We start from the raw sequence: 27,774 nt of genomic DNA on the forward strand, positions 1-27,774 counted from the left end.
CCGGCCAGCGGAGCCGGTACTTTCTGGACCGACCTTCACCTCGCATTGTTGTTGACAGACGACAACAGAAATGGCGACCCCCAGGTTTTCTGTGTTGGACGAGAGCGAGTTGTCGGACATATTGGAGGCAAAAGACAGTTGGCTAATTTTCAAGCAAAAACTGTGATTTATTGTTTATTGTACATGTGATATCCTTTATTTCATGTTATTGCGAAAACTGTTTTTTTCTGATGTTGATTCTCAAGAAAATTTTAGTTTTGTTAATAAAGTGTCCCAACTGTTGAAAATTTGTTGTCTAATAATATTTAGAATATTATAAGGGAGTGTTTGTATCGGTATAATAAAACAGTTGAAGTATGGGTATTTCGGGATATAGCAAGTTTATGATCCCCCGAGGCCAGGACTATTTCCCTCGACTTCGCCTCGGGAAAAAGTCATGGCCTCGGGGGATCATAAACTTGCTATATCCCTCATACCCATACTTTAACTATTAATTATTGCACTCACTCGAACTAGTTTAAACGGCATTCTTGCACTCACTCCAACTAGCCGACAGAAGTATAGAAATGTAGCACCCAACCAACTAGCCAAAACACGTATGGAATTATACTACGCAGTTAAACTTATGTACTGAACTCCGATTCTCACTACAAAAAGCCTATAGACATCTTTGCCATTAAACTAGCATATACAATGCCGTGCTTACGATGGCCGATTGGGGCCAGCGAAAACAAATATCATGACTTTATTTAAATCTGCCCAGCAGGTTGTTCAGAGAAAAATGTGTCCTGGATTTTGTTTCACACGCGAACTATAGGACCGTCAATTTCTATTGACCTGGACCACGTAAAGGTTAAAGACATCAATTTTGTGATCAGATTCCGTGGATATTATTCCTTTGTTTACAATGAAAACCTGTAAAAACATGGCAGCTGTTTTATGATAACATTTTTCTCATAAACATCTACCGAATAAATTTACAAAAAGTCGTAATAGGTTTCTGGACACATTTCTCTCCAAAAAATACTGGGAAGATTTATATGAAATCGTTCTTACCAGCAATAATCGGTCGTTATAGTTAACAGGGGAATATACAGACGACATCCTATGAAGCTAAACGACCACAAAATCTAAAAATGAAAATAATGACTTTAACCTTTAAGCTATCTGAGTTCATAGCAGCGGACGGCACCTCACTACGCATGTGCAACAATGCCGAGTAACATCACAACAAATGTAAGGGTAAATGTATTAAACTTTCCTAAATGAGACACTGACCTTAATTTTAATACAGCCATGTCCTAAACTTCTAGCATACATGTACGATATCCTAAACTATATAAGACAATAAGACACTGTCCTTACTACATTAAGGGATAGTTCTGGTTAAAAGAGATCATACGGGCCTGTATCTTTCCCATGGATCTTTAAGTAAACTATTCCGCAACTATTTTGTCTCTGTCAATAAATTGTACATATAGTTATTCGGCGAGGTATCTCAACCGTGTCTTGTTGTATCATGTTGCCGTGATCTTTCTATGCTATGCATCGATATATCCCGACAGTTCAAATCCTAGGTAAGCGTAGTAATGAAATGTTACCGAACTTGTGCCGCATCATAAAGAGGACATGGGATGCTGGTTTTGTTCTGTGTTTCTCTCAGAATGAAAAAATTGCAGTTTTTAATGTCATCTGTCACCGCTTCGACGAATAGTCGCAGAGTGGAGGATGTTTTTGTCCATTTTCGTTTTTTGTATAAGAAGAAGCAAAGCGGTCCGAGAAGTAAGCCCTGGTGGACTCTCTACCGTACACGGGAGGTCTCATCTACACAGACTCTTTGGTATATGTGTCCGCCACCTAGAAGCTCATTGGTGTATGTTTAATACCTTACTGCATAGACCCGTATCCTGTACAGCAGTCGGTGATGCGAGACAGTGTCAATAGACTTGCAAAAGTATTAAATCACTTCAGACATAAATGTATCTATGATACCAATGATTAGTCGTAAATGGATTGAAATGGCTAAATGATGCAGTAAAATATTTACTTTGTACGGCTTTCTGTATCTACAAACAAGATTTTCAAAGAGATTTTTCCTTCTTCGTATGTCTTGTGATGGTTATGTATTTTTTTCTGTTCCTAATTGTCTAACGACCTTACCTCTGCCCCAATGGTATCAAGGAGATGCGCATCACATGAGCGAATGCGACGATGAATTGTAAACATATATATATATAATGATGCAATGAAATGACTGGAGCTTGAGCGAAACCAGTGGTTTTCCGTCAATGACATGGGTCAAAATTTACCAATCACAATCTAGCTTTATCCAATTGACCATATAATTGCACATTGGGAGGCTGGGAGAAGTGGAGTTTGCCGGTGATGATATACAACTAACTCCCTGGGATTTGACCTCGCCATACTGGTTATCTGCTAGACTGACATTTACTTTGTCACAGTGTCAGAGATAGATTGTTATCTATAACTTCCTACTCTCATTATCACACCAGCACATATGTATCAGTACACCATGTCACTCGTCACTACAACGATCGTGACAATAAGCTCCTATTTCAATGACAAAGAAATTTGCTTAACAAGATGATTTTACATAATGTGTAAAATTAATTGCGTATTTTGAAAACAAAAATGTCTGGGAAAGAATGAACAGGCAAAGATAAACTGTTCATACTTCGTTCGCTCTTTGGACACTGAATCATCTTACTAACGTTTGGAATGTTTCACCCTATCACTTTTCTGTTCTCGTATAAAAAGTTGTTCAAACTGTTGTTATCGCCCTGTACAGCTACTACATACAACAGCTCCCCTGAGGAATCTCTAAAGAGGAGAAAGCGCTAGGGAAGTCGAAGAAACTCTTGTCTTTTGTGATTTTTATTTTCATTTATGACAAAGGTAGAAAGGAGACCAATGGAAACATACATATAGGATAGTTTATAACAAAAATGAACTGTCCAAATTCAAGACGGCGTTTTGGTTTTCTGATCAGTCTCATGAGTCGATATGATAACTAGGGACAATTAGGAACCTTCATGCAAAGCTTGAGAAAGATTCCTCAAGTCCTTTCTGAGAAATAGTGCTTACAAACTTTACACTTAAAGTTCAAGAAGGTACACCTGTCGGCCATCTTGGTTTGCCGATCATTCCCAAAAATTGACATGCATAACTAGGAACCGTGAAGAACCTTCATTTTAAGTTTGAGAAATATCTGAGAAATAGAGCTAAGAATACCATTTTCGAGATTCTGCAAATATAGCAGTCGGACGTTCTTAATAGTATATATAATATACTATGGCTTCCTTGAGTGACAGCGATCATCTCTTGTAGAAAAAAAAGTCGTTTTTCACGAAGAAAGAACATGTATGCAACATTTTTTCTTTCATTTACTCATTTATTTGGTTATTCTGTTAAATATTTTTACATTTCCAACATAGACCTTTCCTGTGTAACAATTTGGTGCCAGTTTTTTGGCAGATTTGTATCATTATGATATAATCCTTTACACACATGTAAAAACAATTTACTTCATGTGCATATTCATTATTTCTATTTTAAAATGTGTATTTAAGTGGAAGTCTATACTTAAATACATCATAGTATTCTACATACATAGCAGATTGTGAATTACATTACACAAATGTAAAAGTTTGCTATGAAAACTTATATAATCAGGCTAAGATATAACCAAATCAAAATTTAGAAATATGTACAAAAGATGAGTATAATACATACATACTACAAGGATGTGTTTTATACGTCTTTGTTGTTAATCTGTCAACTACTTACTAGTAACGATCTACGAGTTTTATATTAAGGAAAGACAGAAAGAAGAAAGTGGAAAAGTTTCAGAAAAAAAGGATATAAAAATAGCACAGTATGATAACATTAATTTCACACTTGTTTTAAAAATGCATATTTATATGTACAAGACACCTTCACAAATATACACTTGCTCATAACAGGTAGTGCGAAGCTACCAATGATTATTTATTGAACTGCATCAAGCTGACCTTCAACCAATATGAACGCTTACTGGAAATGAAAAAAAATCCATTACAAGTTCTATATGTTGAAATAATTATTTCCAGTTGGCTATCATAATGACTATGAATGCCAAATGTGAAAAAAGTTTCAAACTTATATTTACCATTTGAGATATATTGATCTCAGTGAAAATATAAACATGTTTATTTACACAACATAACAACCACATCTTCCAGAAAGGATCAGTGAAAGCCAACATTACCATAAGGACATCATGATGAAATTTTCCATCTTAATTTCAAAGGGTAATACATCAACTACCACAGAGATATAGAATTTATAAATGACTATAAATCAAGAAAGAAAACTTCACAAAATAATATGTGTTTAAAACTTCCTACTGTGAAATCAGATATTTTCATGGGGCCCAAATTTTGTGGTTTTCAATCGCGACGTCTTTTGTGGGTACACGATCTAGTGGATAATGAGTACTTACCCAAAAAGATAATTGCTTATTATCAACTTGTAATTACTTTGTGGACCTATGAATTTGTGAATGAAGATCACCCCTGAAATTTCATAATGAACTATTCAATCCTTTGAATTGGAAGAGTCAAATGTGTCTTCAGGGGTGAATGAGTTACAAACCCCATAAAAATCAGTGATTTCACAGTATTTTGCTAAATATTATCATTTAAATACTCAAAATCCTAATTTTTTCTACTTTTTCTTTGTTATAAAATAAATATGTTCCCCGACCATGATGGTTTAACATATTACTTTTTGCTTAATCTAAAGATCTCTGATATGATGTTATACCTTCAATTTGGTACCTCTTGCTATGAACAGCTCATTTTTAATTGATCATTGAAGCAAATATCTTCATGTAGAAAAGTATGTAATTTTAACGAAACATGATTGAATCTTTCCCTTCAAAGCATAACTGTAAAACTATAACTTTCAAATTCCATCACAGTTTCTTTTTGAGTTAAAGGGGAAACTATGGCTATCATATTTTAACAAAATATGATAATTAATATAAAGGTCAAGAAGGTAATCTAAGCATTCTTTAATACTGAACGAAAATTCTTCGGCTGAAGATATATCAGCAACAATTATGTATCTTTACATACATCAGCATGAAGTATGTATCTCTATATCACTAGCTGACTAAATAAGGACTGTAAATCCTGTATATGTTTTGTGTGTTGTCAGAATAAATCTCTATCTGTGTTTCTAGAAGATTTGCGTTCTTTATCATAACAGAACACCGCTTCGACAAGTCATACAACTTCAGTCGTTGGAAACACTCTTTTCCAATTGTGTCCTCGGATTATGCAGCACTCAGAAGTTGTGTCGGCCGGCTGGAGATGATGGTTGCGTGGTCCTGACAGCTTGTGACAGGTGTTATATAGGTGTCAGCCGGCTGGAGATGATGGTTGCGTGGTCCTGACAGCTTGTGACAGGTGTTATATAGGCGGAAGTTACTCAGCACTGAGAGATTGTGTCAGCTGATCAGGATTATTGGTTATGCGACACTAAGAGGTTGCGTTAGCCGGTTTGGATTAATGGTTACAGATTTTGTACAATTGTCTGTTTTATATATGCCAACAAGGCGGTCAGCCAATTCAAACATGTTATTCCTCAGCGATATAATGATGAACTGGGCGTTCTTTGTCCTCTCCTGTAAATACAAAATATAAAACAGATGAAGTACATGACATTTTTTTTTTTTTACATTTAAAAAAAAAAAAAAATTGATACAATATATATATATAGACTATTTTCAACATTTCAAATGATATAAAACCTTAACAACAATATTATAGAACCACTCATTAAAGATCAAGTCTTCAGTAAGTAACTAGGACACCTAAGACAGTTCACCTAAAGAGTTGCTTGGATGGACCCATAACAGCACTATTACTGTACAAGGTTTACTATACACTGTACATATAATAATGGCTATTTCAGAACAAATCGCATGGGAGGCTATGTTCAATATTAAAGCACTTCATTTCACTTTTCAAAAATTTCTTCATGAGAATTTGTGAAGTGAAAAATTTCAAAAGTCACAACTTTATGTAATAGTTTAATGGGTATAAGCAAATTTAGTTTGCATTGTGATCAAAACTCGGTCAAATAACACAAGAACTCAGGATCTTCGAATCTGTAGTTACTTTAAGATTCAAGTGTTGTGTAGAAAACAAAAATTTGTCATTTTATTTCAAGAGTAATCAAATTGTGGCACCAACACTGTGATACACATCGCATCACCAGCAGTAAAGTGTATCATGACAGCGAATCATTAAAAAATGTTTGTTTGCAGTTTCTCTACCGACTTACTAGAAACGGCGTCTACTCAAAATTTATTTGGAACTTTTGGTAAAATCACTGATACTTAGGGCTTTTTTTTTTTTTATAGAAATATGAGATTTCTAAAATAAATAAATAAAAATCCTTACCTAAACTGACATCAGTTTTTTAAGGATGGCCTACGCTGTAACGAGGACACCAAACCCCCAAATAACAAACAAAACCAATACAAAGAACTTGTTACATAACGACATACCTTGATGTAATTAGCTACAATGGAGACATTCTTGAAGTCGAGAGCGGCATCAATCTCATCCATAACATACAGAGGTGTAGGTTTGTAATGATGCAGGGCAAATACCAGGGCTAGTGAGCTGAGAGTCTTCTCTCCTCCGGACAGATTGGAGATATTCTTCCACGACTTCTTGGGTGGTCTTACACTGTAACAGAAATAAAATCAAACTGAGCAGGTGCTTACCAAGATACACCGCCCACCACTATACCCTTGATCTTGGACCCTTTAACCCTGACTGATGACCACCAACATTTTATCAGGTGTAGAACTCCTTGTTACTATATTATGATGTAAATATGAACTAAATGTTGAGGGGTTCGTGAGATAACTTTTACACTAGTTTTTTTTATTACAGACAGACAGATGGAATTCCGTGCCACTGTATCGCTGCGACTGGTTGGTTGGGGGAATAATAAATGTATTGGGCTATAAATTCCTTCTATATCTTCCAAAGATTTATGTATTTTACTTAACAGGCAATGGTGTCTTAAAAAATCTCCCATTCTATATCGTCCAACAAGAGTACCGTGGGGCTGAACAATATACACCCGTCGAATGCCATATAGTGTTATATACTTTCTTACATTGAAATAAGATCTGCATCATTCTAAGAATGGTTAGCTGACATGCTATAAAAAATGTAGGAGAAAATCTCTGGACAAAAAATCAAATACTGAAATAAACAAAGGGCAATCACTTTTGGTAAAATTGTTGAATCAAAATTCTTTTAAGAGAGACACAACTTCATATCACGATTATAATGAATACCAAGTTTCAAAGAGATCGTTCGAAAAATGTAGGAGGAGATTTCTGGACAAACAAAAGTTTACGCTGGACGGACGGACGACTCCATACCATAATACTCCCATCAAATTTGACGGGCATTTAAAAACAAGAAGTATTGTCAAATGAACAACTTTTAAAGTTATCAATTTTGAACAAGTACCCAAAATCTTTCTTACAACACCGGTGTTCCACCTAACCTTAGCTTCTTCTGTCTAAACATCCAAACGGTCATTTACAATGAGTACATTGTGACCTACCTAAACACAATTCCTTCTGAGAATGGATCAAGGGAGTCGACAAGCTCCAGTTCTGCATCCCCACCGAGAGTGATCATCTGGTACATCTCCTTCAGTTTGTTTGTGATAACACTGAAGCCAGCCATGAACTCATCAAGCCGCTGTTTACGTAGATCCTCGTAATACTTCCTCTGTCGGTCCCGGATGTCGGTGATCTGGTCAAGCTCGCCTACACGCTGCAGGTACAGTGTTTCCTATTGGATGTAAAGAATAAAAGGTAAAAGCTGTCTTCAAAATACATTTGTAAATTGTTTACATAATAATAAGTTGTTTGCATTGGTTTCACAGATATAATGAGTGGTTTTAATTGTTTTGTCCCCTTTCACTTAAAAAACATTTTTGATTCCTTTTGTATCATTCATGTTTTATTGCTATAACGTACATACTGATTGCTCATATTTACATTTTTTGTAATATATTCTGTACTGATGTTTATATCTATTATTTTTAACATAATTCTTTAATTTTGATAATGTTGCTACTAGATCTATTTTTGCCTTTATCACACTTTCGATTGCTGTTATCTTATCCAGTGTCCATGGTACCTTTTGGACTAGAGAATCAATCAATTACTTTATTTCTTTTCTTCATAATATTTTCAGTGTGTGCCTAACTCTGTTGGACATGTCTGAAAAAAAGTCACCTCAGACCGGCAAAATGTTTCAGATACCTGCCCCGATTTCCTTTAATTATTTAGTTTGGCACACTCTGTATATTACAATTATACTGTTTAGGTTTATACTGAACTTAATACCTAGAAAATCAAATTGATCATCTGTCAAGACGAAGATTTTTTTCAGTGTATAATTTCTCTCTTTAAATAATATGTGTATATAACTGCCTATCCATATACATTTAAATGTGGCTTTAGTTATGAGCATTTTGCAAATTTGGTCAATGAAGATCATGATATCTCTTAGTGATACTAACTGATGTTCTGACTAAAATAATTCCTGTGTTATCTATATATTTGGAAAGTGTCCAGTTTAACAACTCGAAGAAAATACTGTATTGAATAATACATAATACAATGAGCATTTTTTTAATTAAGCATTCCCTCTTTTCTATATTTTTTTCCCCAACACTAGAAAAAACACATTTGCATTTTTTTTTAATATAAAACACTCTGCTATGGATGAATGCTATACAAAGTTCCAAACCTTTTTCCTGTATTCTGCTATGGCAGCCATGTTGGGTTTCATCTGAGCCAGTTTCTCCTCTAGGACGGTGATCTCATACTGAACGGCTTCCTTGTCAATGGTAGCCAGCTCTTCATCCTCAATAGTTGGCAAATCAGCCTCTTCCTTACCTTCTATAGGGGTCAAGGTCAGCTGCCCCATCTGCAAAGTAATCACGTAACCTTTCTTAAAACATAACATTATATAATTATAATTAGGTGACGATATTTAAGTGGATTTAAGTGCATTTGTTAAATCCATTTATTAAAGGAATTTGATCAAAAAGGAACAAGAGGTTTGTTTTTGTTAACAAAATACATGTCACCCCCTTATAGCCAATTTACTTTCCCCTTCCTTAACAAAATATAAATATGCTCATAAAGTGAAAAAAACATGTGTCTAAAATTTCTTCAATACATTTATGTTCTTAGAGAAAGTGCCTGTTAATAAATTATAAAATGCATATAGGAATAATTGTGGTAAAAAAAGTGACGACATGGAAGGTGACAATACCATAAATGTTTAAAAGATACAACTGAAAAGTTTGCATTTATTTGACCTTTAAACTTTTGAGGTCAAAGTTGACCTAGTGACTGTGCACTGCACATTTCCTGTAGATGATGCAGGTATACCTCATGTTTCATTGAGATACTAGTATTGGTTTAAAAGTTATGGCTAAAAAAAACAATTATCAGAGGAACCACAAAAAGAACCATTCCTTAAACAATAGGGGGAGACATATGATTATCATGGGAGAGATACATAGAATTGGCAGTCCTCATGATTTGAAGGCAGATGTATAAATGTAGCAAACATACAGGATTTGTTTAAACACACCACAACTAACCTCCTTTTTCCAATGTTTAATTTTCTGTTGATTCGATTTGACGATTCCATCAAACTTTTCCAGCTCATGTCTAACGTCCACCACTTCTTTCTGTAGCTGATTCTGCTCCTCCTCGTGTTTGGCGATCTCTGCTTTCACCCCAGTCAGCTCATCGTCTGCCTCTTTAATCTTGTCCTAGAGCATTAAACTTACATTTTAGAGTTATATCACAGCTAGAGATTTGACATTCCTTACCTTGATTGGTGTTATACCATCTGCGAGTTTCTTTTGGTGGGGATATACAAATTTATTAGTAAACTAGAAAATGTCTGTAAGACATGAATGCCCCCTATATAGCAACCGTGACCTTGGCCTTGACCTTGGAACCCTGAAACACAACGATGTCCGACGTATACTCATACTTGACCTTTGTATAAAGTTTGACGAAAATCTGTGAAAGATTAAAGTTGCTAAGTGTTTTACATTGAATCGGGACGGGACAGGACGGGACGGACATGGGCAACACTATATGCCCCCCAAATTTATAGCGGCGGCATACAAATCCAGTTTAATTTCTTACTTGTTAAAATTTTACAAATTGTATAAAGTAAGTGACACCATTTCTAAACTGAATACCATAAATACCAATTAATCATTTTGATCTGAATAGAAACATTTTCTTTATATCAAGACATGATTCACAGAGCAGTACATACAGTGGGACTGAATTGAGGTCTGGTGTACACCGATTGCTGAATAGTTTCAGGATTCATATTACACAGGTGACATTGTAAATTTGAAAACTTAAATGGATGAACTTTTGTGTGATTTACATAGGTACATGTAAGAGTAACACTCAATGCCCCGCACCACATCTTGGCAGGGCATAAAATAAGTAAGTATACACACCAAAATTGTATGGTCTATCTAAAAGCTGTATTCATCACAGTAAAGGATGTATAATGGTGTTTTTTTGAGCCATCCAATTTCATGATTGAACTGATTACTTTTTAAAACCAAGTGACCACCCCGAAACACTCCCAAGATCGGGTGTACTAAAACAAAGCTGTTTCTTCTCTACCTTTAAATCTTGGTAGTTTTGCAGTACAGTCGTGGCATCCTCCTCCAGCTGTTTGAAGAGTGTATCCAGCTCAGCCATCCTTTTCTTGTTTTCCTCAATCTCTTCTTCCACTGACTCCACTTTCTCCTCTGCCTTCTTCAGGTTTCTACAAAGAACATCTTCATTATTTATGTCTTTTATAATATTGTACTGTTTTTTTCTATACTAGTGATTGCCCTCACCAGTAATCACTCCCACAAGCGGTTTCCCTCACCCAGTGGTCACCTCCACCATTGATCACCCCTAATAGTGATTGCCAATGTTGATTCTTTATGCTAAATATTACACTCTGTTTTAAGTCATTCCTCATGTCTCCTATGGTGCTGGAATATTGATGTTGGAAGTAGGAGACAAATGTATATCCAAAAGAAGTTTAAATCAACAACAAATGAAAACTGGTCGTCAATCCAGCAAACTTTCTTACTAGGTCTATTATGTTGTTCACTAATGTTCGCTGGATGATAAATTCACCCTCATTGGGGAGGGCTAAAAAGGCAAAAGTTTCCTGGTACATAAAATGTTTAAGGACCTAATGTTGCACCTACAAACGTTCTAGTAAGTATACACATGTATATATATTTATCACATAATCGGCCTGTTATCCAGTGAATTCGCCCGTGTAATAATTTTACACATGTCACTAGTGTAATATACCCTGGAGCGATTTTCATTGGCTGTGCCAGTTAGAAATCGATTGTGACGTCATAACATCCATGGACAATGACGTGACGTCATAAATTGTGAATGGCGCAACAAAATGGCCGTCTCCGTTTGATTTATAAGCCCTCTATATTTTGGCTTTAAAACCTGTCAAAATGTAAGTTTTTTGAGTTATGTGATAAAAAATATCTTAAATTTATTTTCATTTTATATGAGTTTTTATGTATGCTCATTACATCTATATGTATCTACATTTACAGCAATGACCTTGATGCTAATTCAATCTCAGGCCAAAAAAAAGAAATAATTTTAAAACTTAAACAAAAGGTATTACCAAGTTAATGTATACTTGGCAGGGAGAGTGAAATATATATACCTTGCTGTAGTTTTCAGGCCAACCTGTGCCTTGGTGATCTGACCAGTGATCTGGTCAATGTGGTTTGACACAGCATCCACTCGACTCTGGACAGCCTGCATCTTAGATCCACCAATGTCCATGATCTCATTGTGTAATCTACAAAACAGAGGCCATTTGTAAATATAACACAGTAGGAAAATATTCTTAACATGCTGTTAATAGCAACGCCATCCCTACAGAATGACAGAGAAGGCAGTCACTAAATGCCTCCTTCACTACCAGCATGTAGTGGAGAAATAAAAATGAAGCTAGAACCCCCATTTCCAATGGTATATTTTTAGTAACAGTAACCTTGACCTTAGACACTTTTTAAATCCTTACTGCAGATCTAAATATCGCAGTGTATCACCATGTTGAATTCCAAAAAGATGAGCCTTTTGGCTTCCAATCATCATTAACTAAAAGAACACTTTACTAATATAATTGTTTTTACACATCAATGTACAGATTTCACAGGTGTAAATTGCTTAGCAGTCATTAATCATAACTTACAAGTTATATCATTTTGGACGTATGAAAACATTGATTGGTTTACGTACTAGTGCAAACTGTTATCAAATTGATCAATTTGCCATCAAAGCATTGTAATCAACCAAGGTTTCAATGTATTTTTTGCACTTCTATTTACTACAAAAACCATGTTCAATAACAAAGAAATATGTAAATTAGAACACAACTTATATTTGCCAGTCTTGGAAAAACTGTCAATTACTTTTTTCAATTAAATAATGGATATTGATGCATCAAGAGAAAGTATAAATAATAACACTGGGTAATTGACCTTTGAACTTCCTTTTCAATTTTGGCAGCTACCCCAGAGGCTTTCTCATACTCTGAAATAAACAAAACGGTATAACAGATGAGAGCACCTTTCCATGTTTAGCAATGATTGATGATTTATTCAGTGAAGAGGGATATCCTCACCTGATTGGTTGTTTTAGCCACAAGATACTAAAAAGGCAATTTTACAAAACGTAACAAATTCATTATTATCTATTTGTTTAATAGTCTGTTACCAAAGTAACCTTTAATGTTTTTTGCTTTTGTTAAATAATTGAATGTTTTGTTAACTAGCTATTAATATAGACCTTTTTTGTATTCTCCAACTTTTTTCTCCAGCTCTTTGAGCTCCTTCTCATCAGGTGCTGCAGCCTTGACCCTGGCTTCCTGTTCTTTGATTTGTGAGGTCAAGGTTGTCTCCTGCTCCGACATTGCCTGTAAAAATAAAAAATAAAATAAAAATAAAAAATATAAATATTTGTATTTAGAACAATTGAATAATCATGATTCGTTTGTCCTTTGTTGAACAAGAGTCCCATGGAGCTTGTGCTGTTACTTGCGTTTGTTTGTTAAATGTGAACTATAAAATAACTTGAAGATGTGTCACATAATTGGAGACTGCAGTGGGCATTTTGGATTTGCCAAACCAGTACAATAACAACACTTGGGGAGGGCAATAAGTCACATTTGCACCAATTCTGTTAGTATCAACTTTTGACATTTTAGAGTTAGTTAAAGAAGTGTTTAATAGCCAATCAGAGGTCATGGTAGCAATCAACGATTTTAAATCAGGCCAATGTGCATTTTGTCAAATAAGGTTAAAATCTCTTTTACGATTTATTGATATGTAGCCTTTCAAATGTTTAATCATACTTTTTGAAACTAATTTAATTTTTTCAAAACATGTTTTGATCAGCAGCAAGCATGCACACAGTATAACATGAGTCTCTATGAAAGCCGACTCCTACAAGCTCCTACCTTAATATCCATCTCACACTTGTCGATAGTGTGTTTAGTATTCTTTAGGGATTTCTCCTGCTCTCGGATCAGGTCCTCCAGTCTCTCTTTGTTAGCCCGACTCTGTTGGGCATCACTTGCCAGCTTTTCCAGGGAGTTTTCCAAGTTGTTCAGCTCCTTGGGGTCAACATCTGCTACAAGAGCTGAGCCCATTCTTCCTTTACATACAGACTTCCCTCCGCCCGACATGGTACCTACAAGGGGTATATAATCATACATTATAACACAATTTTTGGAAATGTTCAGCCCATTAAAAGAACGTTGATGGCACATCTACTGTTAATCATGTGATATACAAATATATATATATGTGACTCCATCTGACAACCTACCAGCTATAAACACTGTCTTACTTACAGGTATAGTAAATAACTATCAACAAACATCAATGTTATATCTCTTAGGTGTTTTTATATATGCTGTTATCATGTGCCAACTTTTTAAAACTCATTTTGCATCAATACATGTATTAGTGTATCAATATATACAAGGCTAGCAATTAATGTGAAAACCCCCCAATCAGTTGAGCTACTTGTTTCCAATTTCACTAGCCTATATATGTGCTCTACCTTATATTCCACCAACCTTATACTAGTTATATTGACCTAATATTATTCAAAATGATAACTAATATGAAATTTTGGCTAGTCAGTTGGGCTAGCAGTTTTAGAATTGCTAGTCCAGGACTATCGGGCTACCCTTATTGCCAAGCCCTGACATGTCAATTTTTTCATTTGTATTCTGGATTCTGAGATAATCTCTGGAAACCAAAGAGTGGACAGACAAAGGGCACCATGATAACTATCGGGCATCTGATGCGGGATCCTAACTAGGTTCCTACAAACCTACCAGCATGTCTGGCCTAATGATCGCCCTCACACACCTACCTGACTGGTCGATGAGCTGGCCCTGAAGTGTTACCACCCTGTAGCGAGTCTTGCCGTAGGCTATCCTTGTGGCCTGCTCAAGGTCATTGGCTACAAGTGTATCCCTCAAGGCAAAGTAGAAGGCAGGAAGGTAGTTTTCATCCTTTGTCTTCACAAGGTCGAATAGGCGAGGTACATTTTCTGGACTGTGTTAACAGATTTTTTATCAACATTAAAAACAAGGTTTTCTATAGAATCAGTAGTTATAGGTTTACTATACTATGTAACTTTGACTATGTTTAATAACAAACTTACTTTAAATGATATTCTTGAAAGACAACATTCCTAACTAATTTTAATTTCCATTGAAACATGTTCATGGATTTTCAAGTTAAATTTTAAATATTAACATTAATCACATTAGGACATTCCATACAGTGAAAAGGGTAACCTTGTTTTTTTTGTTTTTGTTTTTTAAACCACAAAAATGCTTGATCTGAACCCTTTCACCTCTATGTAACTTTAGTAAACTCTCCCATGCTTTAATCTGGATGAGTCCATTATGGTCTACAGTGGTGAAAGGGTTAAGGGACCCTAGTGACATGTATTACAAATACACAAAAAATATTTTACTGTCAACACGTACGCAGTTATTTTCCTTTTGGTGTGTTCCTTCCATTTGGCCATTTTCTCGAGTCCTATGAAGGTAGCAGACCCAATGTTGTTTTTCTTCAAGAACTGGACACACTGCTGGGCTGTATTGATGGTGTCCACCACGATGTGGTCAAGAGCTCCACACGCCGTTGATATGGCAACATCATACTTCATGTCAATGGCACCAAGATCACCCTGTGACAGTCAAATTCATCTCAAGAATATTAATGTTGAACAAAAATAAGGTGTTAGAAAAAATGAGGAGCAGCAGGGCCAGGTATAAACTCTAATGTACATGTGTAATGTGGAGCTTTCTTATGACATTCTATTTACATATGTTTATGTCAACGCTATTCATCGCTTCTCCGTTTACATACAAGTTACCAGGTTAACAGTTTGTCTACAGAAAAAGCATCAATTACTCCAACTTTTGTTTTTAAGGGGGCACTTTCTCCAGTAGTGTTTAAAACAATGGGTCCGTAATAACTTAACACTTCCAGATATTTTAGGAGGTCAATAACAAATCTGTTTGACTGCAGACTCGCATATAGATTTATCACTGCACAAGGAAAAAGGTTTAATTAAAGTCCATTACAAAAATAAGTTGCTAAAGTGAAGAAACTGAATCAGAATGGATTTGGATGCCCCTAGTGTTCAATAAGAAATATCGTTTACCAAGCCATCAAGAACTGATAGCCTTCTCTTCATGATTGTTCAGTAAGATTTTATTGTCATTTCTTTCCCTACCTACACTTTCCATATGGTGCAGGATAAATTATACCTACATATAACTAGTTTCCATATAGTGCATAATAAATAGAAATTTGTTTTGTCATTTGAAGGGGAGACAAAATTATACCTACCTACTTTCTGAACAGTGTATTTGTGAATGACAAAACTACAAGTACTTTGTAAAAGTAAGTTTCTGGGTTTTTTAACTGGCCTACAATGGCCAGGCAATACAATTTTCTTAACAGTCTAGCTGCAAAATGTACTAGATTTCATCTTTCTCTTCGTTTGGCAGTCGTAACATCTGTGCGCAGTATAGATAATACTGAATGCTGCTACACCTACCAATCGTCCGCAGACACCTGGCATCACTCCCCGCTTCTTGGCCTCCATCAGAGCCTCAATCACCTTGCCTTGTCTCCTCGCTGCCTGCATAGAACTTCGTGCCTCTTCTACTTTAGATCTTACACTTCTCAACTAAAATTTAAAACAAGGGAAGGGTTACATTACACATCTATCGTATTCCAAGTAACCAAACATTTGTGTGATCTCTGTTTATTATTCAGTGACCAAACATTTGTGTGATCTCTGTTTATTATTCAGTGACCATACATTTGTGTGATCTCTTTTTATTAGTCAGTGACCAAACATTTGTGTGATCTCTGTTTATTTGTCAGTGACCATACATTTGTGTGATCTCTGTTTATTAGTCAGTGACCAAACATTTGTGGGATCTCTGTTTATTAGTCAGTGGCCAAACATTTGTGCGATCTCTGTTTATTAGTCAGTGACCAAACATTTGTGTGATCTCTGGTAATTAGTCAGTGACCAAACATTTGTGCGATCTCTGTTTATTAGTCACTGACCAAACATTTGTGTGATCTCTGTTGATCAGATTTCCTATTAATTTGTTACAGAGTTTGAAGTCAATAGAATTATTAAGCAGAAACAATGCTTTAGCAGAATTAAGGGTCCATAGCATCACATCACAATAATTCCAGTGGAGTTTGAACTTTTCCCTGGATACCTGAAAGTAATATTGACTTGTATAACTCAGGGCTTGACAATAAGGGTAGTCTGATAGTCTGAGACTAGTTAAATCTTCAGCAATTCTTAAACTGTTTGCCCGATTGACTAGCCAAAATTTGGTATTAGTAACCATGTTGAATAAAATTGGGTAAGTGTAATTTACACATGGACTAGTGAAGTTGGAAACTACTAGCCCAACAGACTAGTTGTTTGTGAAATTAATTGCTAGCCCAGTAAACATTACCCCTCCCCAAGGGGAAATTTGTGACACAAGGACAATTGGGGGTGGAAACCATATAATGTACAATTTTGTTTTGGTTTCGGCCATGGATGCTTCTTGCAAAAAAAATATTGAAAATGGAGCAGTGGTTTATGAGACAAAGTGGAAAATGTAGGTTTTTAATTGACAACATGTAACACACAATGACTGATTGATGAAGCCCGATGACAGACCGAATACTTAAAGTTCATTTTTAGCCAGAAGAGAACACAAAGTTACTACTGAAATACTAAATCGAAGCTTAAATTATCAACATATTCCTTAAAATTTACCTCGTTTGCACATTTTGTTTCTGTAGTTGCTGCTAGCTCCATGTCCTTCTTGGCTTTTTCAATAATGTTTTCTGTTTCAGGAAGCTTCCTTTTGAGATCTTTTAAATAACTGTGATGATGAAGATAAAAAAATAATTATGAATCAGTGTTAATACTAGTTTTATGGTTAGAGAAATGCAAGTACAGAAAGCAAAGATATGGAATCTAAAGTGACATTGGACAAACAGCATAAAAGCTATTTCTGACATAAAAAAAAATCATGTGGTGTACCCCCTCCCCTCTTTTTGGAATTTCTTCCTATATTTTCCCAAAATCGCTTCCATTTAAGTTTAAACATATTTATGGTAAAATTATAAGAAAAGCATAGGGCACAAGTTGTGATAACATATTACAGCCCTTTCCAAAAACTTCCTGTTTCTTCCTCTACTCCTGTTTTATTTTTAAAATCAAGAAACTATTAGAACAGAATATCACAAGGCATTTATCGTTCCAAATTGATAAATTTAAATATCAAATATTCCAAAAGTCAAAATATCTTCCCAGCTACTCTGAATCAAATTAATGTTTTCCATATGTTATGTCCTCTACATGTACACTCCCCATCTTTTGGAAGGCATTGTTTTGGCAAAACTGTAAAGATATCAAAGGTTTACAATTTAACACTATTGAAATGGCTTCTTAACAGTTGCCCAAACTTTCTGGAAAAGAGGACAGTCTAATGAGAAAAACTTTAAACGAAATGCGTTCTGTATGACGTTCTTTGGAAACAGAAAAATCTATCATTGACAGTGTGAAAGTACTGACCTTTGTCTGTCCTTGACGGTGGTAGAGGCTTTGTTCAGGTTTCTCTGCATCTCCTCCAACTTGGAGGTCTCACTCTGCTGGGTACTAAGATAGATGTCCAGCTCTGACTGGGCAATGTTTAACTGAAATTCACATTCAACGATCGGCATTACAAACATACAAAGTATACACAAAACATCATAGGCAGTGGTGCTCAGAAAAATTGCATGCTTAAGATAACCCAAGCACAGAAAAACATTAACAAAATGCTTTCAGTATATTCTTAATTTTGGGTAGTTATTGATTTAAAACATTTTACTTTACTATCACAGAACATTATTTAAAGTATTAAAGCATCTACACCTTCACTGATAAGTAGATGATACCCAATTGCACAGGTCTGTGAACACAGTAAATATGAACTGTACAATACTATAATCAAAGTCCCTTCATATATCTGGAAGATAAAAAGGGAGACTGTTATTTTAAAATCTTTATGTCCTTCTCATGAATCAATTCTTGTGGAAGTGTAATCAATTTTCTCCCAGTTATAACAAAAAGCTGCTGTTTGTATTGTTCCTTTGTTCACTTCAGCCCCATTTTCTGTTGGTACTTCTGAGTTTGATGATAGTCCACAAAACGTCTGATTAATATAACCTTTCAGTTGTTATAATATAAATAATATGCAGTTGAAAAGAAAACACCAATACCTATCATTTGGACTTAAGTTGATATGGGCCTTTCAAATTCATGTCTGGACCACCTCCCTTTGCCTATGTATTTTATTTGGGCTAATATCTTTCCTGTCGTTTTGGTTTCTCCTCTGTTATGTTCTGAGTTTGGTCTTTGTATGTTGAAACTGTTGCACCTCCTTTCATTTATATTTATTCTACCAGTTTTAACCTCCAACCTACCTTTGATTTGGTATCATTGACTGATTTCTGAAGTCCCAATAACTCCTCCTCCTTTTTCTCCTTCTCTTCCTGTAGACCCTGTAAAGGAATATAAAACACTTAGCTATAGGACTACACCAAAATATCATAAAACCATATTAGGTACTTCCAAAAATAATTGCCTCTCCCACCTCCCAAGATGAACTTTGAATTATTTTCACTTAAAATTATAACATTTATTTCTATACATACTTCTGTTTGATAAATTAAGATATGTAAAAATGGAAATATTCACCCCACTTCATTCCTAAACTTGAATGATAGGTAGAAACTTTAGATAGTCAAGATTATACAACATCTAACAGCAAAATGTCCAATACAATATATATGTAAAACACTCTCTGTTCATGAAATTCTTCTGTCCAAACAACGTTTATGTTGGATTTATGATATTTAATTATACTATTGAAGTATGATATGCTTTAACCCCCATGAAAAAAAAGATTTTAAATGTTTTCAAAAATGACCGACAGCTGTTGTTTCGCATGTGTAGCCTACTTTTGTCTCTGTCTTCAAGCTTTCCATCACTTCAGCAAGCTTTTCTTCCTCTTTCTTTTTGTCTTTTTCCAGTCTCTCTAATTTTCGGCGATGATCTGCAATAACCTGTTCTGTCTGCTCTGGCATAGCATTGAATTCTTCCACCTGTGAAAGAAAAAATTACTGTTACTCTTTTTTTTTCAAAGTAACATCTTTTTATTTCCGAAGGTCAAATTGACTACAGATCCATGTCGTACTACAGTCAAACAAGAAATTCCACCCTTGTTATTCGTTCATACAGTAACGGTCACTAAATTTTGATTTGGAAATATCTAGCAAAAAATTGCCTGAGTACTAGCACTGCCCAGGTAGCTCAGTTGATTAGAGCAACAATGTTACGATTGGAGGTCCAGTGTTCGAATCCTTCCTTGGACTTACTGCATTTTTACAGTATACTTTTGGGAAAATTGTGAAGGACACATTTCATATCAGGTCTGTTTCGTTGACCAACTTACTTGCCTGTTGTGCAGAAAGGTTTATTTATCTGTGTAATTCATCTTTATTATTTTGTCATAAGAGTTTCACAAGGTATCATTTTAGAATGAATAATCAAAGTTATATAATACTTGAAAAAAGTTTCCAATGAAAAGTTCACCGGTTTTTGGCGTTGGTACTGGGATCCTTGAGCAGACAAAAATCTGATCAACAATCAGGTGACGTTGGTTTATTGCTTTGCATGAATTTTCCCCAAACCTTTCTTTTAAACTAATTTTGTTCTTCTTTCTTATTCTTCTCTTTTTCGTTTCAGTAATATTTTCCTTTCTTAACTTCTTTTTGGTTCCAGTGTTTTTGTTACTAAAATTTTATTACAGCCTGTTCCTTTATGAATTGGGAAAATAAGGCACTTTTTGGCTAGGGAAAACAGCCTGTATTAGGCTGTAAGAATCACTGGAACGGTTCTAAGCGTGTATCTAAACATACCTTCTTTTTCTCCTGCTCCAACGCCTTCTCCAGCTTTTTAGCTTTGGATTTGGTGTGTTTCATGTCCTCTCGACATTTTACGTCCTGTTTTTCAAAATCACTGAATTTTTCCTTGGCCTCATCTCCTTTCACAACCAACATTTCATACTGCCTAGAGTTTGGATAAAAGACGTCCATTTTAATCGATGAAATACCCATTATAATACAACCAAAACATGTATACTACAATTCTATCATGATTTCAAATATAAGTACACATTGTGTATTATACCTGTATAAAATGAATCATCTGTAATAGATGAACCACTGCGCTGAGATGATTTTACTAGTGCATGGTGAATATGTGATTTAAGGGCGAACATTTTCTGGTATACAGTATGTCATAGTATCATAGACATAAAATATGAAATGCGTCTTCATTTTAATGAGCCTTTGTGGAGCCATATTGAAGAAGTTTCATTACGAAAAGTTGATCTCTCATTTATAAAAAGGACAAGTGCATTTAACAAAAACATAATACATGTAAATGATGGACACTTTCAAACACACAATAAGTTTTATAATTCCATACTTTAGGATGCGTTTATGCTCATGGCCCTTTTCCTTCATGGCATCTGTGATAGACTGCATCTTGCCGTTGACCTCTTTCATCCCTTCATTGATTTTGTTGTACTGTTCTGTGGCTTTGTCTCCATTCACAGTACACTCCTTGCTGCAATCATTTGTTTTAACAAGTATTGTCAATAAGCAAACTTTCAACAGAGGCCAGGATAATGCAAATTTTACTAATCTTGTCCCTTAAAGATGTTTGCTATGTAATTGTATCATATATATACAACTGACTCCACATGTGGTAAAACCTATAATTGGCTAAATGATTAGTGACACATTTAATTTACTGCCCAGGAATTCATGCCTTTTTATCTTAACACCAGGGATGATCATTCTAAGGTCTATATGTTATGGTTTTCACCTCCTAACAACAGCTAATTATATATAAGGTCCTGTTACGACGGTGTCTACAGATGATGGGTCGGCACAACAGCTGAAGTCATGTGACAAGTGTCTATGATAGGGGCACACGACAGCTAAGGTCATATATGACAAATGTGATACAGTGCGAAAGATACCTATATCATCAAGTTTTATGACAGACAAAAATGTAATAAAAATCATATTTAGTTATTTGGCAGGGACTATTTGGGGCCGATAATTGGTCCCAATTAGAAGTGTTTCCTACTGATGCCTTATTCACAAAATTTGTAGTTAACTCCTAAAAATTTCCTTCCCAACTGATATAAAAGCCCTGTCAGCTTTTAACAATACCTGAGTTGGGTCCCTAAGGGGACAGATATTGATGAAAACTGTTTATTTCTCATACAGTACCAGGGTTGGGTCCCTCAAAAAGATACTTACTGCCTAGTGGTATGTAAACTTACATATATTTCTGGTACAATTTGTTTTTGTGGCGAATAATCTCATTCTCCATACTGAGGAACTCCACAGCTTCATTTTTGGATCCTTCTAGATCATCTTTCTCCTTTTCTACAGCTTTGACTCTGTTCAACTGCCAACAAGAGAGAAGCAGTAATCAAACAATTTATTTTAATATATCAAGTTTGTACCTTGTTTCAGTCGTTTTGTTATAGTAATTGTATCATTCACTGTATGCTGTATGTGTTGTGTTCAGTAATCAATTGTTAATCTTGATATGCATTTTTGTTTTTCAACATTATCGCACGCAACTGACGGCCACGACACAGAAATGACCGATAGAGTCGCGCTGCAATTAAAAGAGAACATCAGTTACTATAGAGCTTTAGTAGCTTTACCTTTTCTCCCCTCATTTCATTCAGGGTTTCTACCCGTTTAGCAAGGACATCAATGGGTTCCTTGAATCGATTACTTCCAATAATGTCTTCCAGGAATTCTAACATTCCATCTTCACTTTCTGTCAACCCCTTGGGCTTCATCATGGCAATCTGTTCAACCTCACCCTGGCAAATAAAACCAAGAAATGTTGTTCACAATATATACAATGTTACCCCTTCTTGTCTGTATTCTATCCTTCCCCTAAAATCAAAGTCCATCCCGTTGATATTTTTCTGAATCACTTTTTCCCCCACATTCTTTTTATAACAATCCTATTTCTAAATTATGGCTCTTGAAATGAATTGAAAAACATTGATATGAAAAAGAGTTGTGAATGTGATAAACAAACAACATGAACCATGACACTTCGTTTTCCATAACATGCTTTACAAAAGAATACTTCCTCAAATTTGCTAAAAGATTTATTCCCAAATCCTGGGACTATTGTTCCTCTAGTTTTCCCACAAGCAGGATTCAATATAAAATCGTACCTGTAGGATAAGGAAACGGTTGTGGTCAAGGTCGATGCCACTACTTCTAAGAACTACTGCCACTTCTTTGTACGTGTGCCGCTTGCCATCCACAGTGTAGTAGGAACTGTTGTCTTTGAAAGCAGTCCTGGCCACAACAAACTTAGAGTCGGGTACCACAGTGTACTCGTCATCTCCTGGCTGTAATTTGTAAAGAAAATCAAACATGGAGAAAATGTCTACGTGCCTTTTGATCTGTTATCTAAAATCCTTCAAATTTAAGGCAAAGAAGAAATAATATTGTTAAGCAAAACAGTTTTTGCTGATTTACAGTCTCCTGATCTGCCTAATATTTTACTGCCAGGCCCAGTCATAAACTGTCATAGAGCTCTCTAGGTTTGACGATTGAATCTAAGATTTTAGTAAAAACTACAGTCATAACAAACAACAAAACTTCTGTATTATCTATTCTTATAGTAAAAATACTAACTTTTTTTGTCTTGCTACATACATTTATCTTTGTCAGTGTTGTTTTACCTAAATTTTACAACAGCATATTTCTTTATAAATTGGGAAAAATAAAACATCAATTTTTATTGAAATTGGAAATACATTCATCGTCTTTTGGTAAAGTAAGACACTTTTTCAGCTGGGGAGCAATCCTATATACGACTGTAAAACTGAGCAAAAAATCACTGTTTGTGTATCTGTATAACTTATGTCACAGTAGTTTTATACACACCCCAGTATCAATGATTTTCTGGAAGTGAACGCTGACGGCACACTGCTGAATGTCTTTGTGGTTCTCACTGTTGTGGATAAGCACACTGATCTTTTTAGAGCGGATCTTGTTTGCACGGAATCCAAACACAAATAACATGGAGTCAATCACATTAGATTTGCCACTTCCGTTTGGTCCAATAATGGATGTAAAACTCTGGAACATAAAAGGGTAACTATGTTAACTCATTCATCCCTGAAATTTTGTAATGAACTATTCCAATCTTTGAATTGGAAGAGTTCAAATGTGTCTTCAGGGGTGAATGAGTTAAATGGGATGACATTCAATAAAAAAAAGTTAGGGTTCAGACAACACATGACACTAACAGCAATTTCTCACAATTCATATGTTATGTACATATATCACAAAGTCCTATTCTGAAAGGTAAGATTATATTGTTCTGAAATGAATTCTTTTGATAATTATCATGGTTTTACGATTATGTTTTAACATTTTCTGAATATCAAAAAAACAATGACTCTCTTTAAAAACAAATATATATTGTATAATTCATAGCATGTTATAAATCAAGATTACATTTTAGAGAAAAAAAGATAAAACTAAAATGAAAATCAGCAGTTATCACACAACTTCAATCAAGAGACTGACATCTATATCAGTTACCTTGTGGAAGGGTCCGAGAGATTGAACACCTGCGTAGGACTTGAAATTTTCATTGACGATGTGTGTGATCATTAGACGGGGTCCATGTATCTCATATGTTGCAACACTTACTGCAGCAGGAGGGATTTCAATTTCTCCATATTCTGATTTTCAGAGAAAAATGATAAAATTGGGAGATTAAAGACAAAAGTTCTAAGCCTCAATTTCCATATCTAAATAAGATAATATAAATATACTTGTCAATTTTCAAATTCCTCATATTGTTGAAATTGTTTGTTAATGATACAATTGCTCGTTAATTTAGGTGTTATAAAACAGGTTATTCAAATTTAATGAATATTTTCATAACTTTCCCGTTCACCTAAAGAATTTTCTAAGCATTTATCAAACTGTAGAGGCGACAATCGTGAGTTTGGCCATTGAGAATGTTCTACTAGCGTCATCTGCGATAAAAAAGATTTAAGCAATTGAAATCAAAATGTAAAACATAAACTTATATACGTATACGCTCTTAAATGAGTAACCTGTGTTTTCAATTTTTCTTTACTTTTGTCTATAATATTCTTGTTTTATTTTTATGTGTAATTCCTGATGTGTAAAATCTGATGACCTGTAGGTGAGGCCTTATTTTTAACAAGTATGTTTTTGTATATAATGACTGGATTAACGCGATACATTCAAGATTGTCATTTATCGTGATACAAAAATAATCAATAAAAGAAAACTATTCCCCCAAATCTGGAAAAGGGGTAGATTCCTCTAAAAACCGGCCCAGCAAATAGTCGGGCCTGGCGTTTAGATCGTTTGTAAACATTAACAGTGTCAGTGGGGAAATTAGACTCAGAATTTTCGACCAATCGATAAGAAAGTAAAGCCTATCAAAGGAAACCGAGCTATTTGGGAGTGTAATACATTTGATATGAATTTTGTCTTTAAACACAACTTCAACTATATACGGAAAGAACATAAGTATGTTGACGAACACCACAACAGATGAAGTCAACATGACTTGTTAGCCTTTCACCTTCTGGATTGAACTGGCGAGAAACGACACTTGTCACCAGATCGCCTTCCTCAGATGGATCGCCTTCTTTTTCAACCACTTCCATAGGTTCCTCTTCTACTTGAACGGCTTTCTGTCCCTTCTTTTTCCTTTGGGCAGGCATTTTGAACCAGTCACCAATGTTTTGAAGACAGTCACAATCGAAAATGGCGCTCAAACCTCGGTATACCGGAAGCTAATTTCATTGGTTTATGCATCTCGGCAAACACCGGCAATTTCCGGTTGATGATATTTTATTAAGGATACTGCACCGTTATATTTTTCAATTCCTTTACGAAGCCGACTCACGGAACAGGTGGCGCATTATATGGTCAATTTAATACAAGCTGCTATTCTTTTTATTATTTGTTGTTATTTTCGTCATGTTTGTGATGAATGTTTGCTACTCTCATGCAAGTGCGAGTTAGGAAAGACAACCCTTTCTAGCCGGAGGTAAGTCTGTTCAAGACTGTATCTGGGTTTTCTAATTTCTTAATTGGTTTCAAAATGTCTCAACAACGCTTACATCGTAAATATAAACACTCGAGTTTAAAGTGTTGTTATTGATATACGTGTTTCAAGGGGCAGCAGATTAATTTTGATTTATTTAATTAAGATCTGTTAAGCAGAAGACACCGAACCTGCAGTGGTCATGTACAGTGTCTACTTATATTTACAATTCTTTTTTGTTTGTGAATGTTTCATTATTATTTTATTCATTAGTCAGATCAAGGGAAACAATAACGTGAGACTGTCTGGTTCAATAAAAGTAACTTATCACACATCTTCTGTTGATGACGTCACATTCGCGGAAAATTTGCACAGCTCCACCCAATTGTACTTTTGTCAACATCATGGAACTTGTTATAATTACGTTCTAAGGTCAATTTTTGAGATGATAACTCCAGTTTGCGGGAACAATGGCTTTTGAGTCAATGTAGGCTGTAAATGTACAGTATTTCTCGACCTACTGATTAAATTGTTTGTAAATACCCAAATATCACTATTGTTTGTGGTGTTTTTGGCATTCAGCGGACATTGTCAATATATTGCACTAATACAAATAGATACAAAACAAGAACAGAGTAAAATTTTTAAAAAATCCGTATCCACGCATTCAAGAAGCGGCGATAGGACACCTGATTTGAATGACAATCTCTATTATTACAGATGTGGTAGGTTTTAATTGTACATATGATTAAGGTCGCCTTCTAGCTTCGACCTAGAGGGAATTTCTCTTTAGCTCAGTGGTAGAGCTTCCGACTAGGAACCTGGAGATCGAGGGTTCGATCCGTTTCCGGTAGAAACACACTATTTCCTTTCCTGTTACAAATGGTGTCCGTGGCCCTCCCTGTGGTGACAGGGAGTAAGAACCTGGGTTGTGGTGTTCGAGGGCGAACACATTTAAAAAGGGGGGAGTAGTATGGCAGGTTTTAATTGTACATAGGATTACGGTCGCCTTCTAGCTTCGAGCTAGAGGGAATTTCCCTTTAGCCAGTGGAAGAGGTCTGACTAGTAACCTGGAGATCGAGGGTTCGATCCCCGGTGGAAGCACACTATTCTCTTTTCTGTTACACATAAGCGTATGTACAATATTTGTTATATATGTACCGAAAGATAAAGGAAGCCATCTGGATACGCCTCAGTGGGCCAGTTCTAAATCGAGACGAGGGGCTCAAATACTCTCGCACATCTATGACCAAGTATTAAACAAAGCGTAGCCCTGCCCAATCTTGTCTTTCATAGCCTTTTCTATTCATGTCTTCCGTTGCCTTGTAATTTCTTGTGTAGACATACGTTGCGTTGCCGTATCTTGCCGTGCCTTGCTTTGACTGCCTGACTGTCCAAACATTCGTTTCCCAGCGATTATCTCAAAATCAAGAAGCTTAGCATTTATTCAGTTCCATAAGCCACGATCAAGTTCACTGTAACAAAACATGAAAAAGAGGGATTTACTATCAAAAAGATATTGTATTGTCCCATTTGGCACCATCCACCAGTGTTTTTGTTGTTTTTGTGGTATATAGTATTATTTAATACCCCGCGTAAAGGATGTAACCAGGATACCAAAATCAAAGATAGCTCGAGTCATTGTCAAGGTCACCATTGGCTGATATAGTATTTTGTTCCCACTTACATAATGTATAGTCTACATAGTAAACAGGGATATACATGTATTATATGGATTCCAAAACACAAAAGGGTCACCATGACTTGTAATTGGTCTAGAATTTTCGTGAGATACTATTTATTTCGGGGGGGGG

At 35.4% G+C, this 27,774-nt stretch overlaps 1 protein-coding gene across 1 annotated transcript; it reads right to left on the minus strand.

Annotated features, from left to right (window-relative positions):
• Positions 1 to 4,630: 4,630 nt before the first annotated feature.
• On the minus strand, positions 4,631 to 25,689 carry LOC110460578 (structural maintenance of chromosomes protein 4-like). Its single transcript, XM_021513558.1, has 25 exons — positions 25,493 to 25,689; positions 24,469 to 24,611; positions 23,806 to 24,000; positions 23,085 to 23,264; positions 22,554 to 22,718; positions 22,161 to 22,288; positions 21,293 to 21,433; positions 20,722 to 20,872; positions 19,762 to 19,905; positions 19,225 to 19,302; positions 18,332 to 18,453; positions 17,528 to 17,636; positions 16,292 to 16,423; positions 15,210 to 15,412; positions 14,585 to 14,769; positions 13,659 to 13,891; positions 12,989 to 13,115; positions 12,682 to 12,733; positions 11,859 to 11,996; positions 10,784 to 10,928; positions 9,724 to 9,897; positions 8,859 to 9,038; positions 7,660 to 7,892; positions 6,578 to 6,761; positions 4,631 to 5,689 (listed from the first exon to the last, which is right to left on the minus strand). The coding sequence occupies exons 1-25, from the start codon at positions 25,632 to 25,634 to the stop codon at positions 5,534 to 5,536; spliced, it is 3,840 nt and encodes a 1,279-aa protein (XP_021369233.1). The 5' UTR covers positions 25,635 to 25,689; the 3' UTR covers positions 4,631 to 5,533.
• Positions 25,690 to 27,774: the final 2,085 nt, after the last annotated feature.

This window comes from Mizuhopecten yessoensis, unplaced genomic scaffold (assembly GCF_002113885.1).
Source record: "Mizuhopecten yessoensis strain PY_sf001 unplaced genomic scaffold, ASM211388v2 scaffold10439, whole genome shotgun sequence".
NCBI classification, from domain to species: Eukaryota; Metazoa; Mollusca; class Bivalvia; order Pectinida; family Pectinidae; genus Mizuhopecten; species Mizuhopecten yessoensis.

Coding starts and splice junctions, on each gene's coding strand:
- LOC110460578 (XM_021513558.1), bottom strand. CDS start 25,634: ATGCCTGCCCAAAGGAAAAAGAAGGGACAGAAAGCCGTTCAAGTAGAA. Junction 23,265..23,805: donor AGAAAATCATTGATACTGGG/GTGTGTATAAAA, acceptor TACAAATTACAG/CCAGGAGATGACGAGTACAC. Junction 5,690..6,577: donor TTGTAGCTAATTACATCAAG/GTATGTCGTTAT, acceptor TTGTATTTACAG/GAGAGGACAAAGAACGCCCA.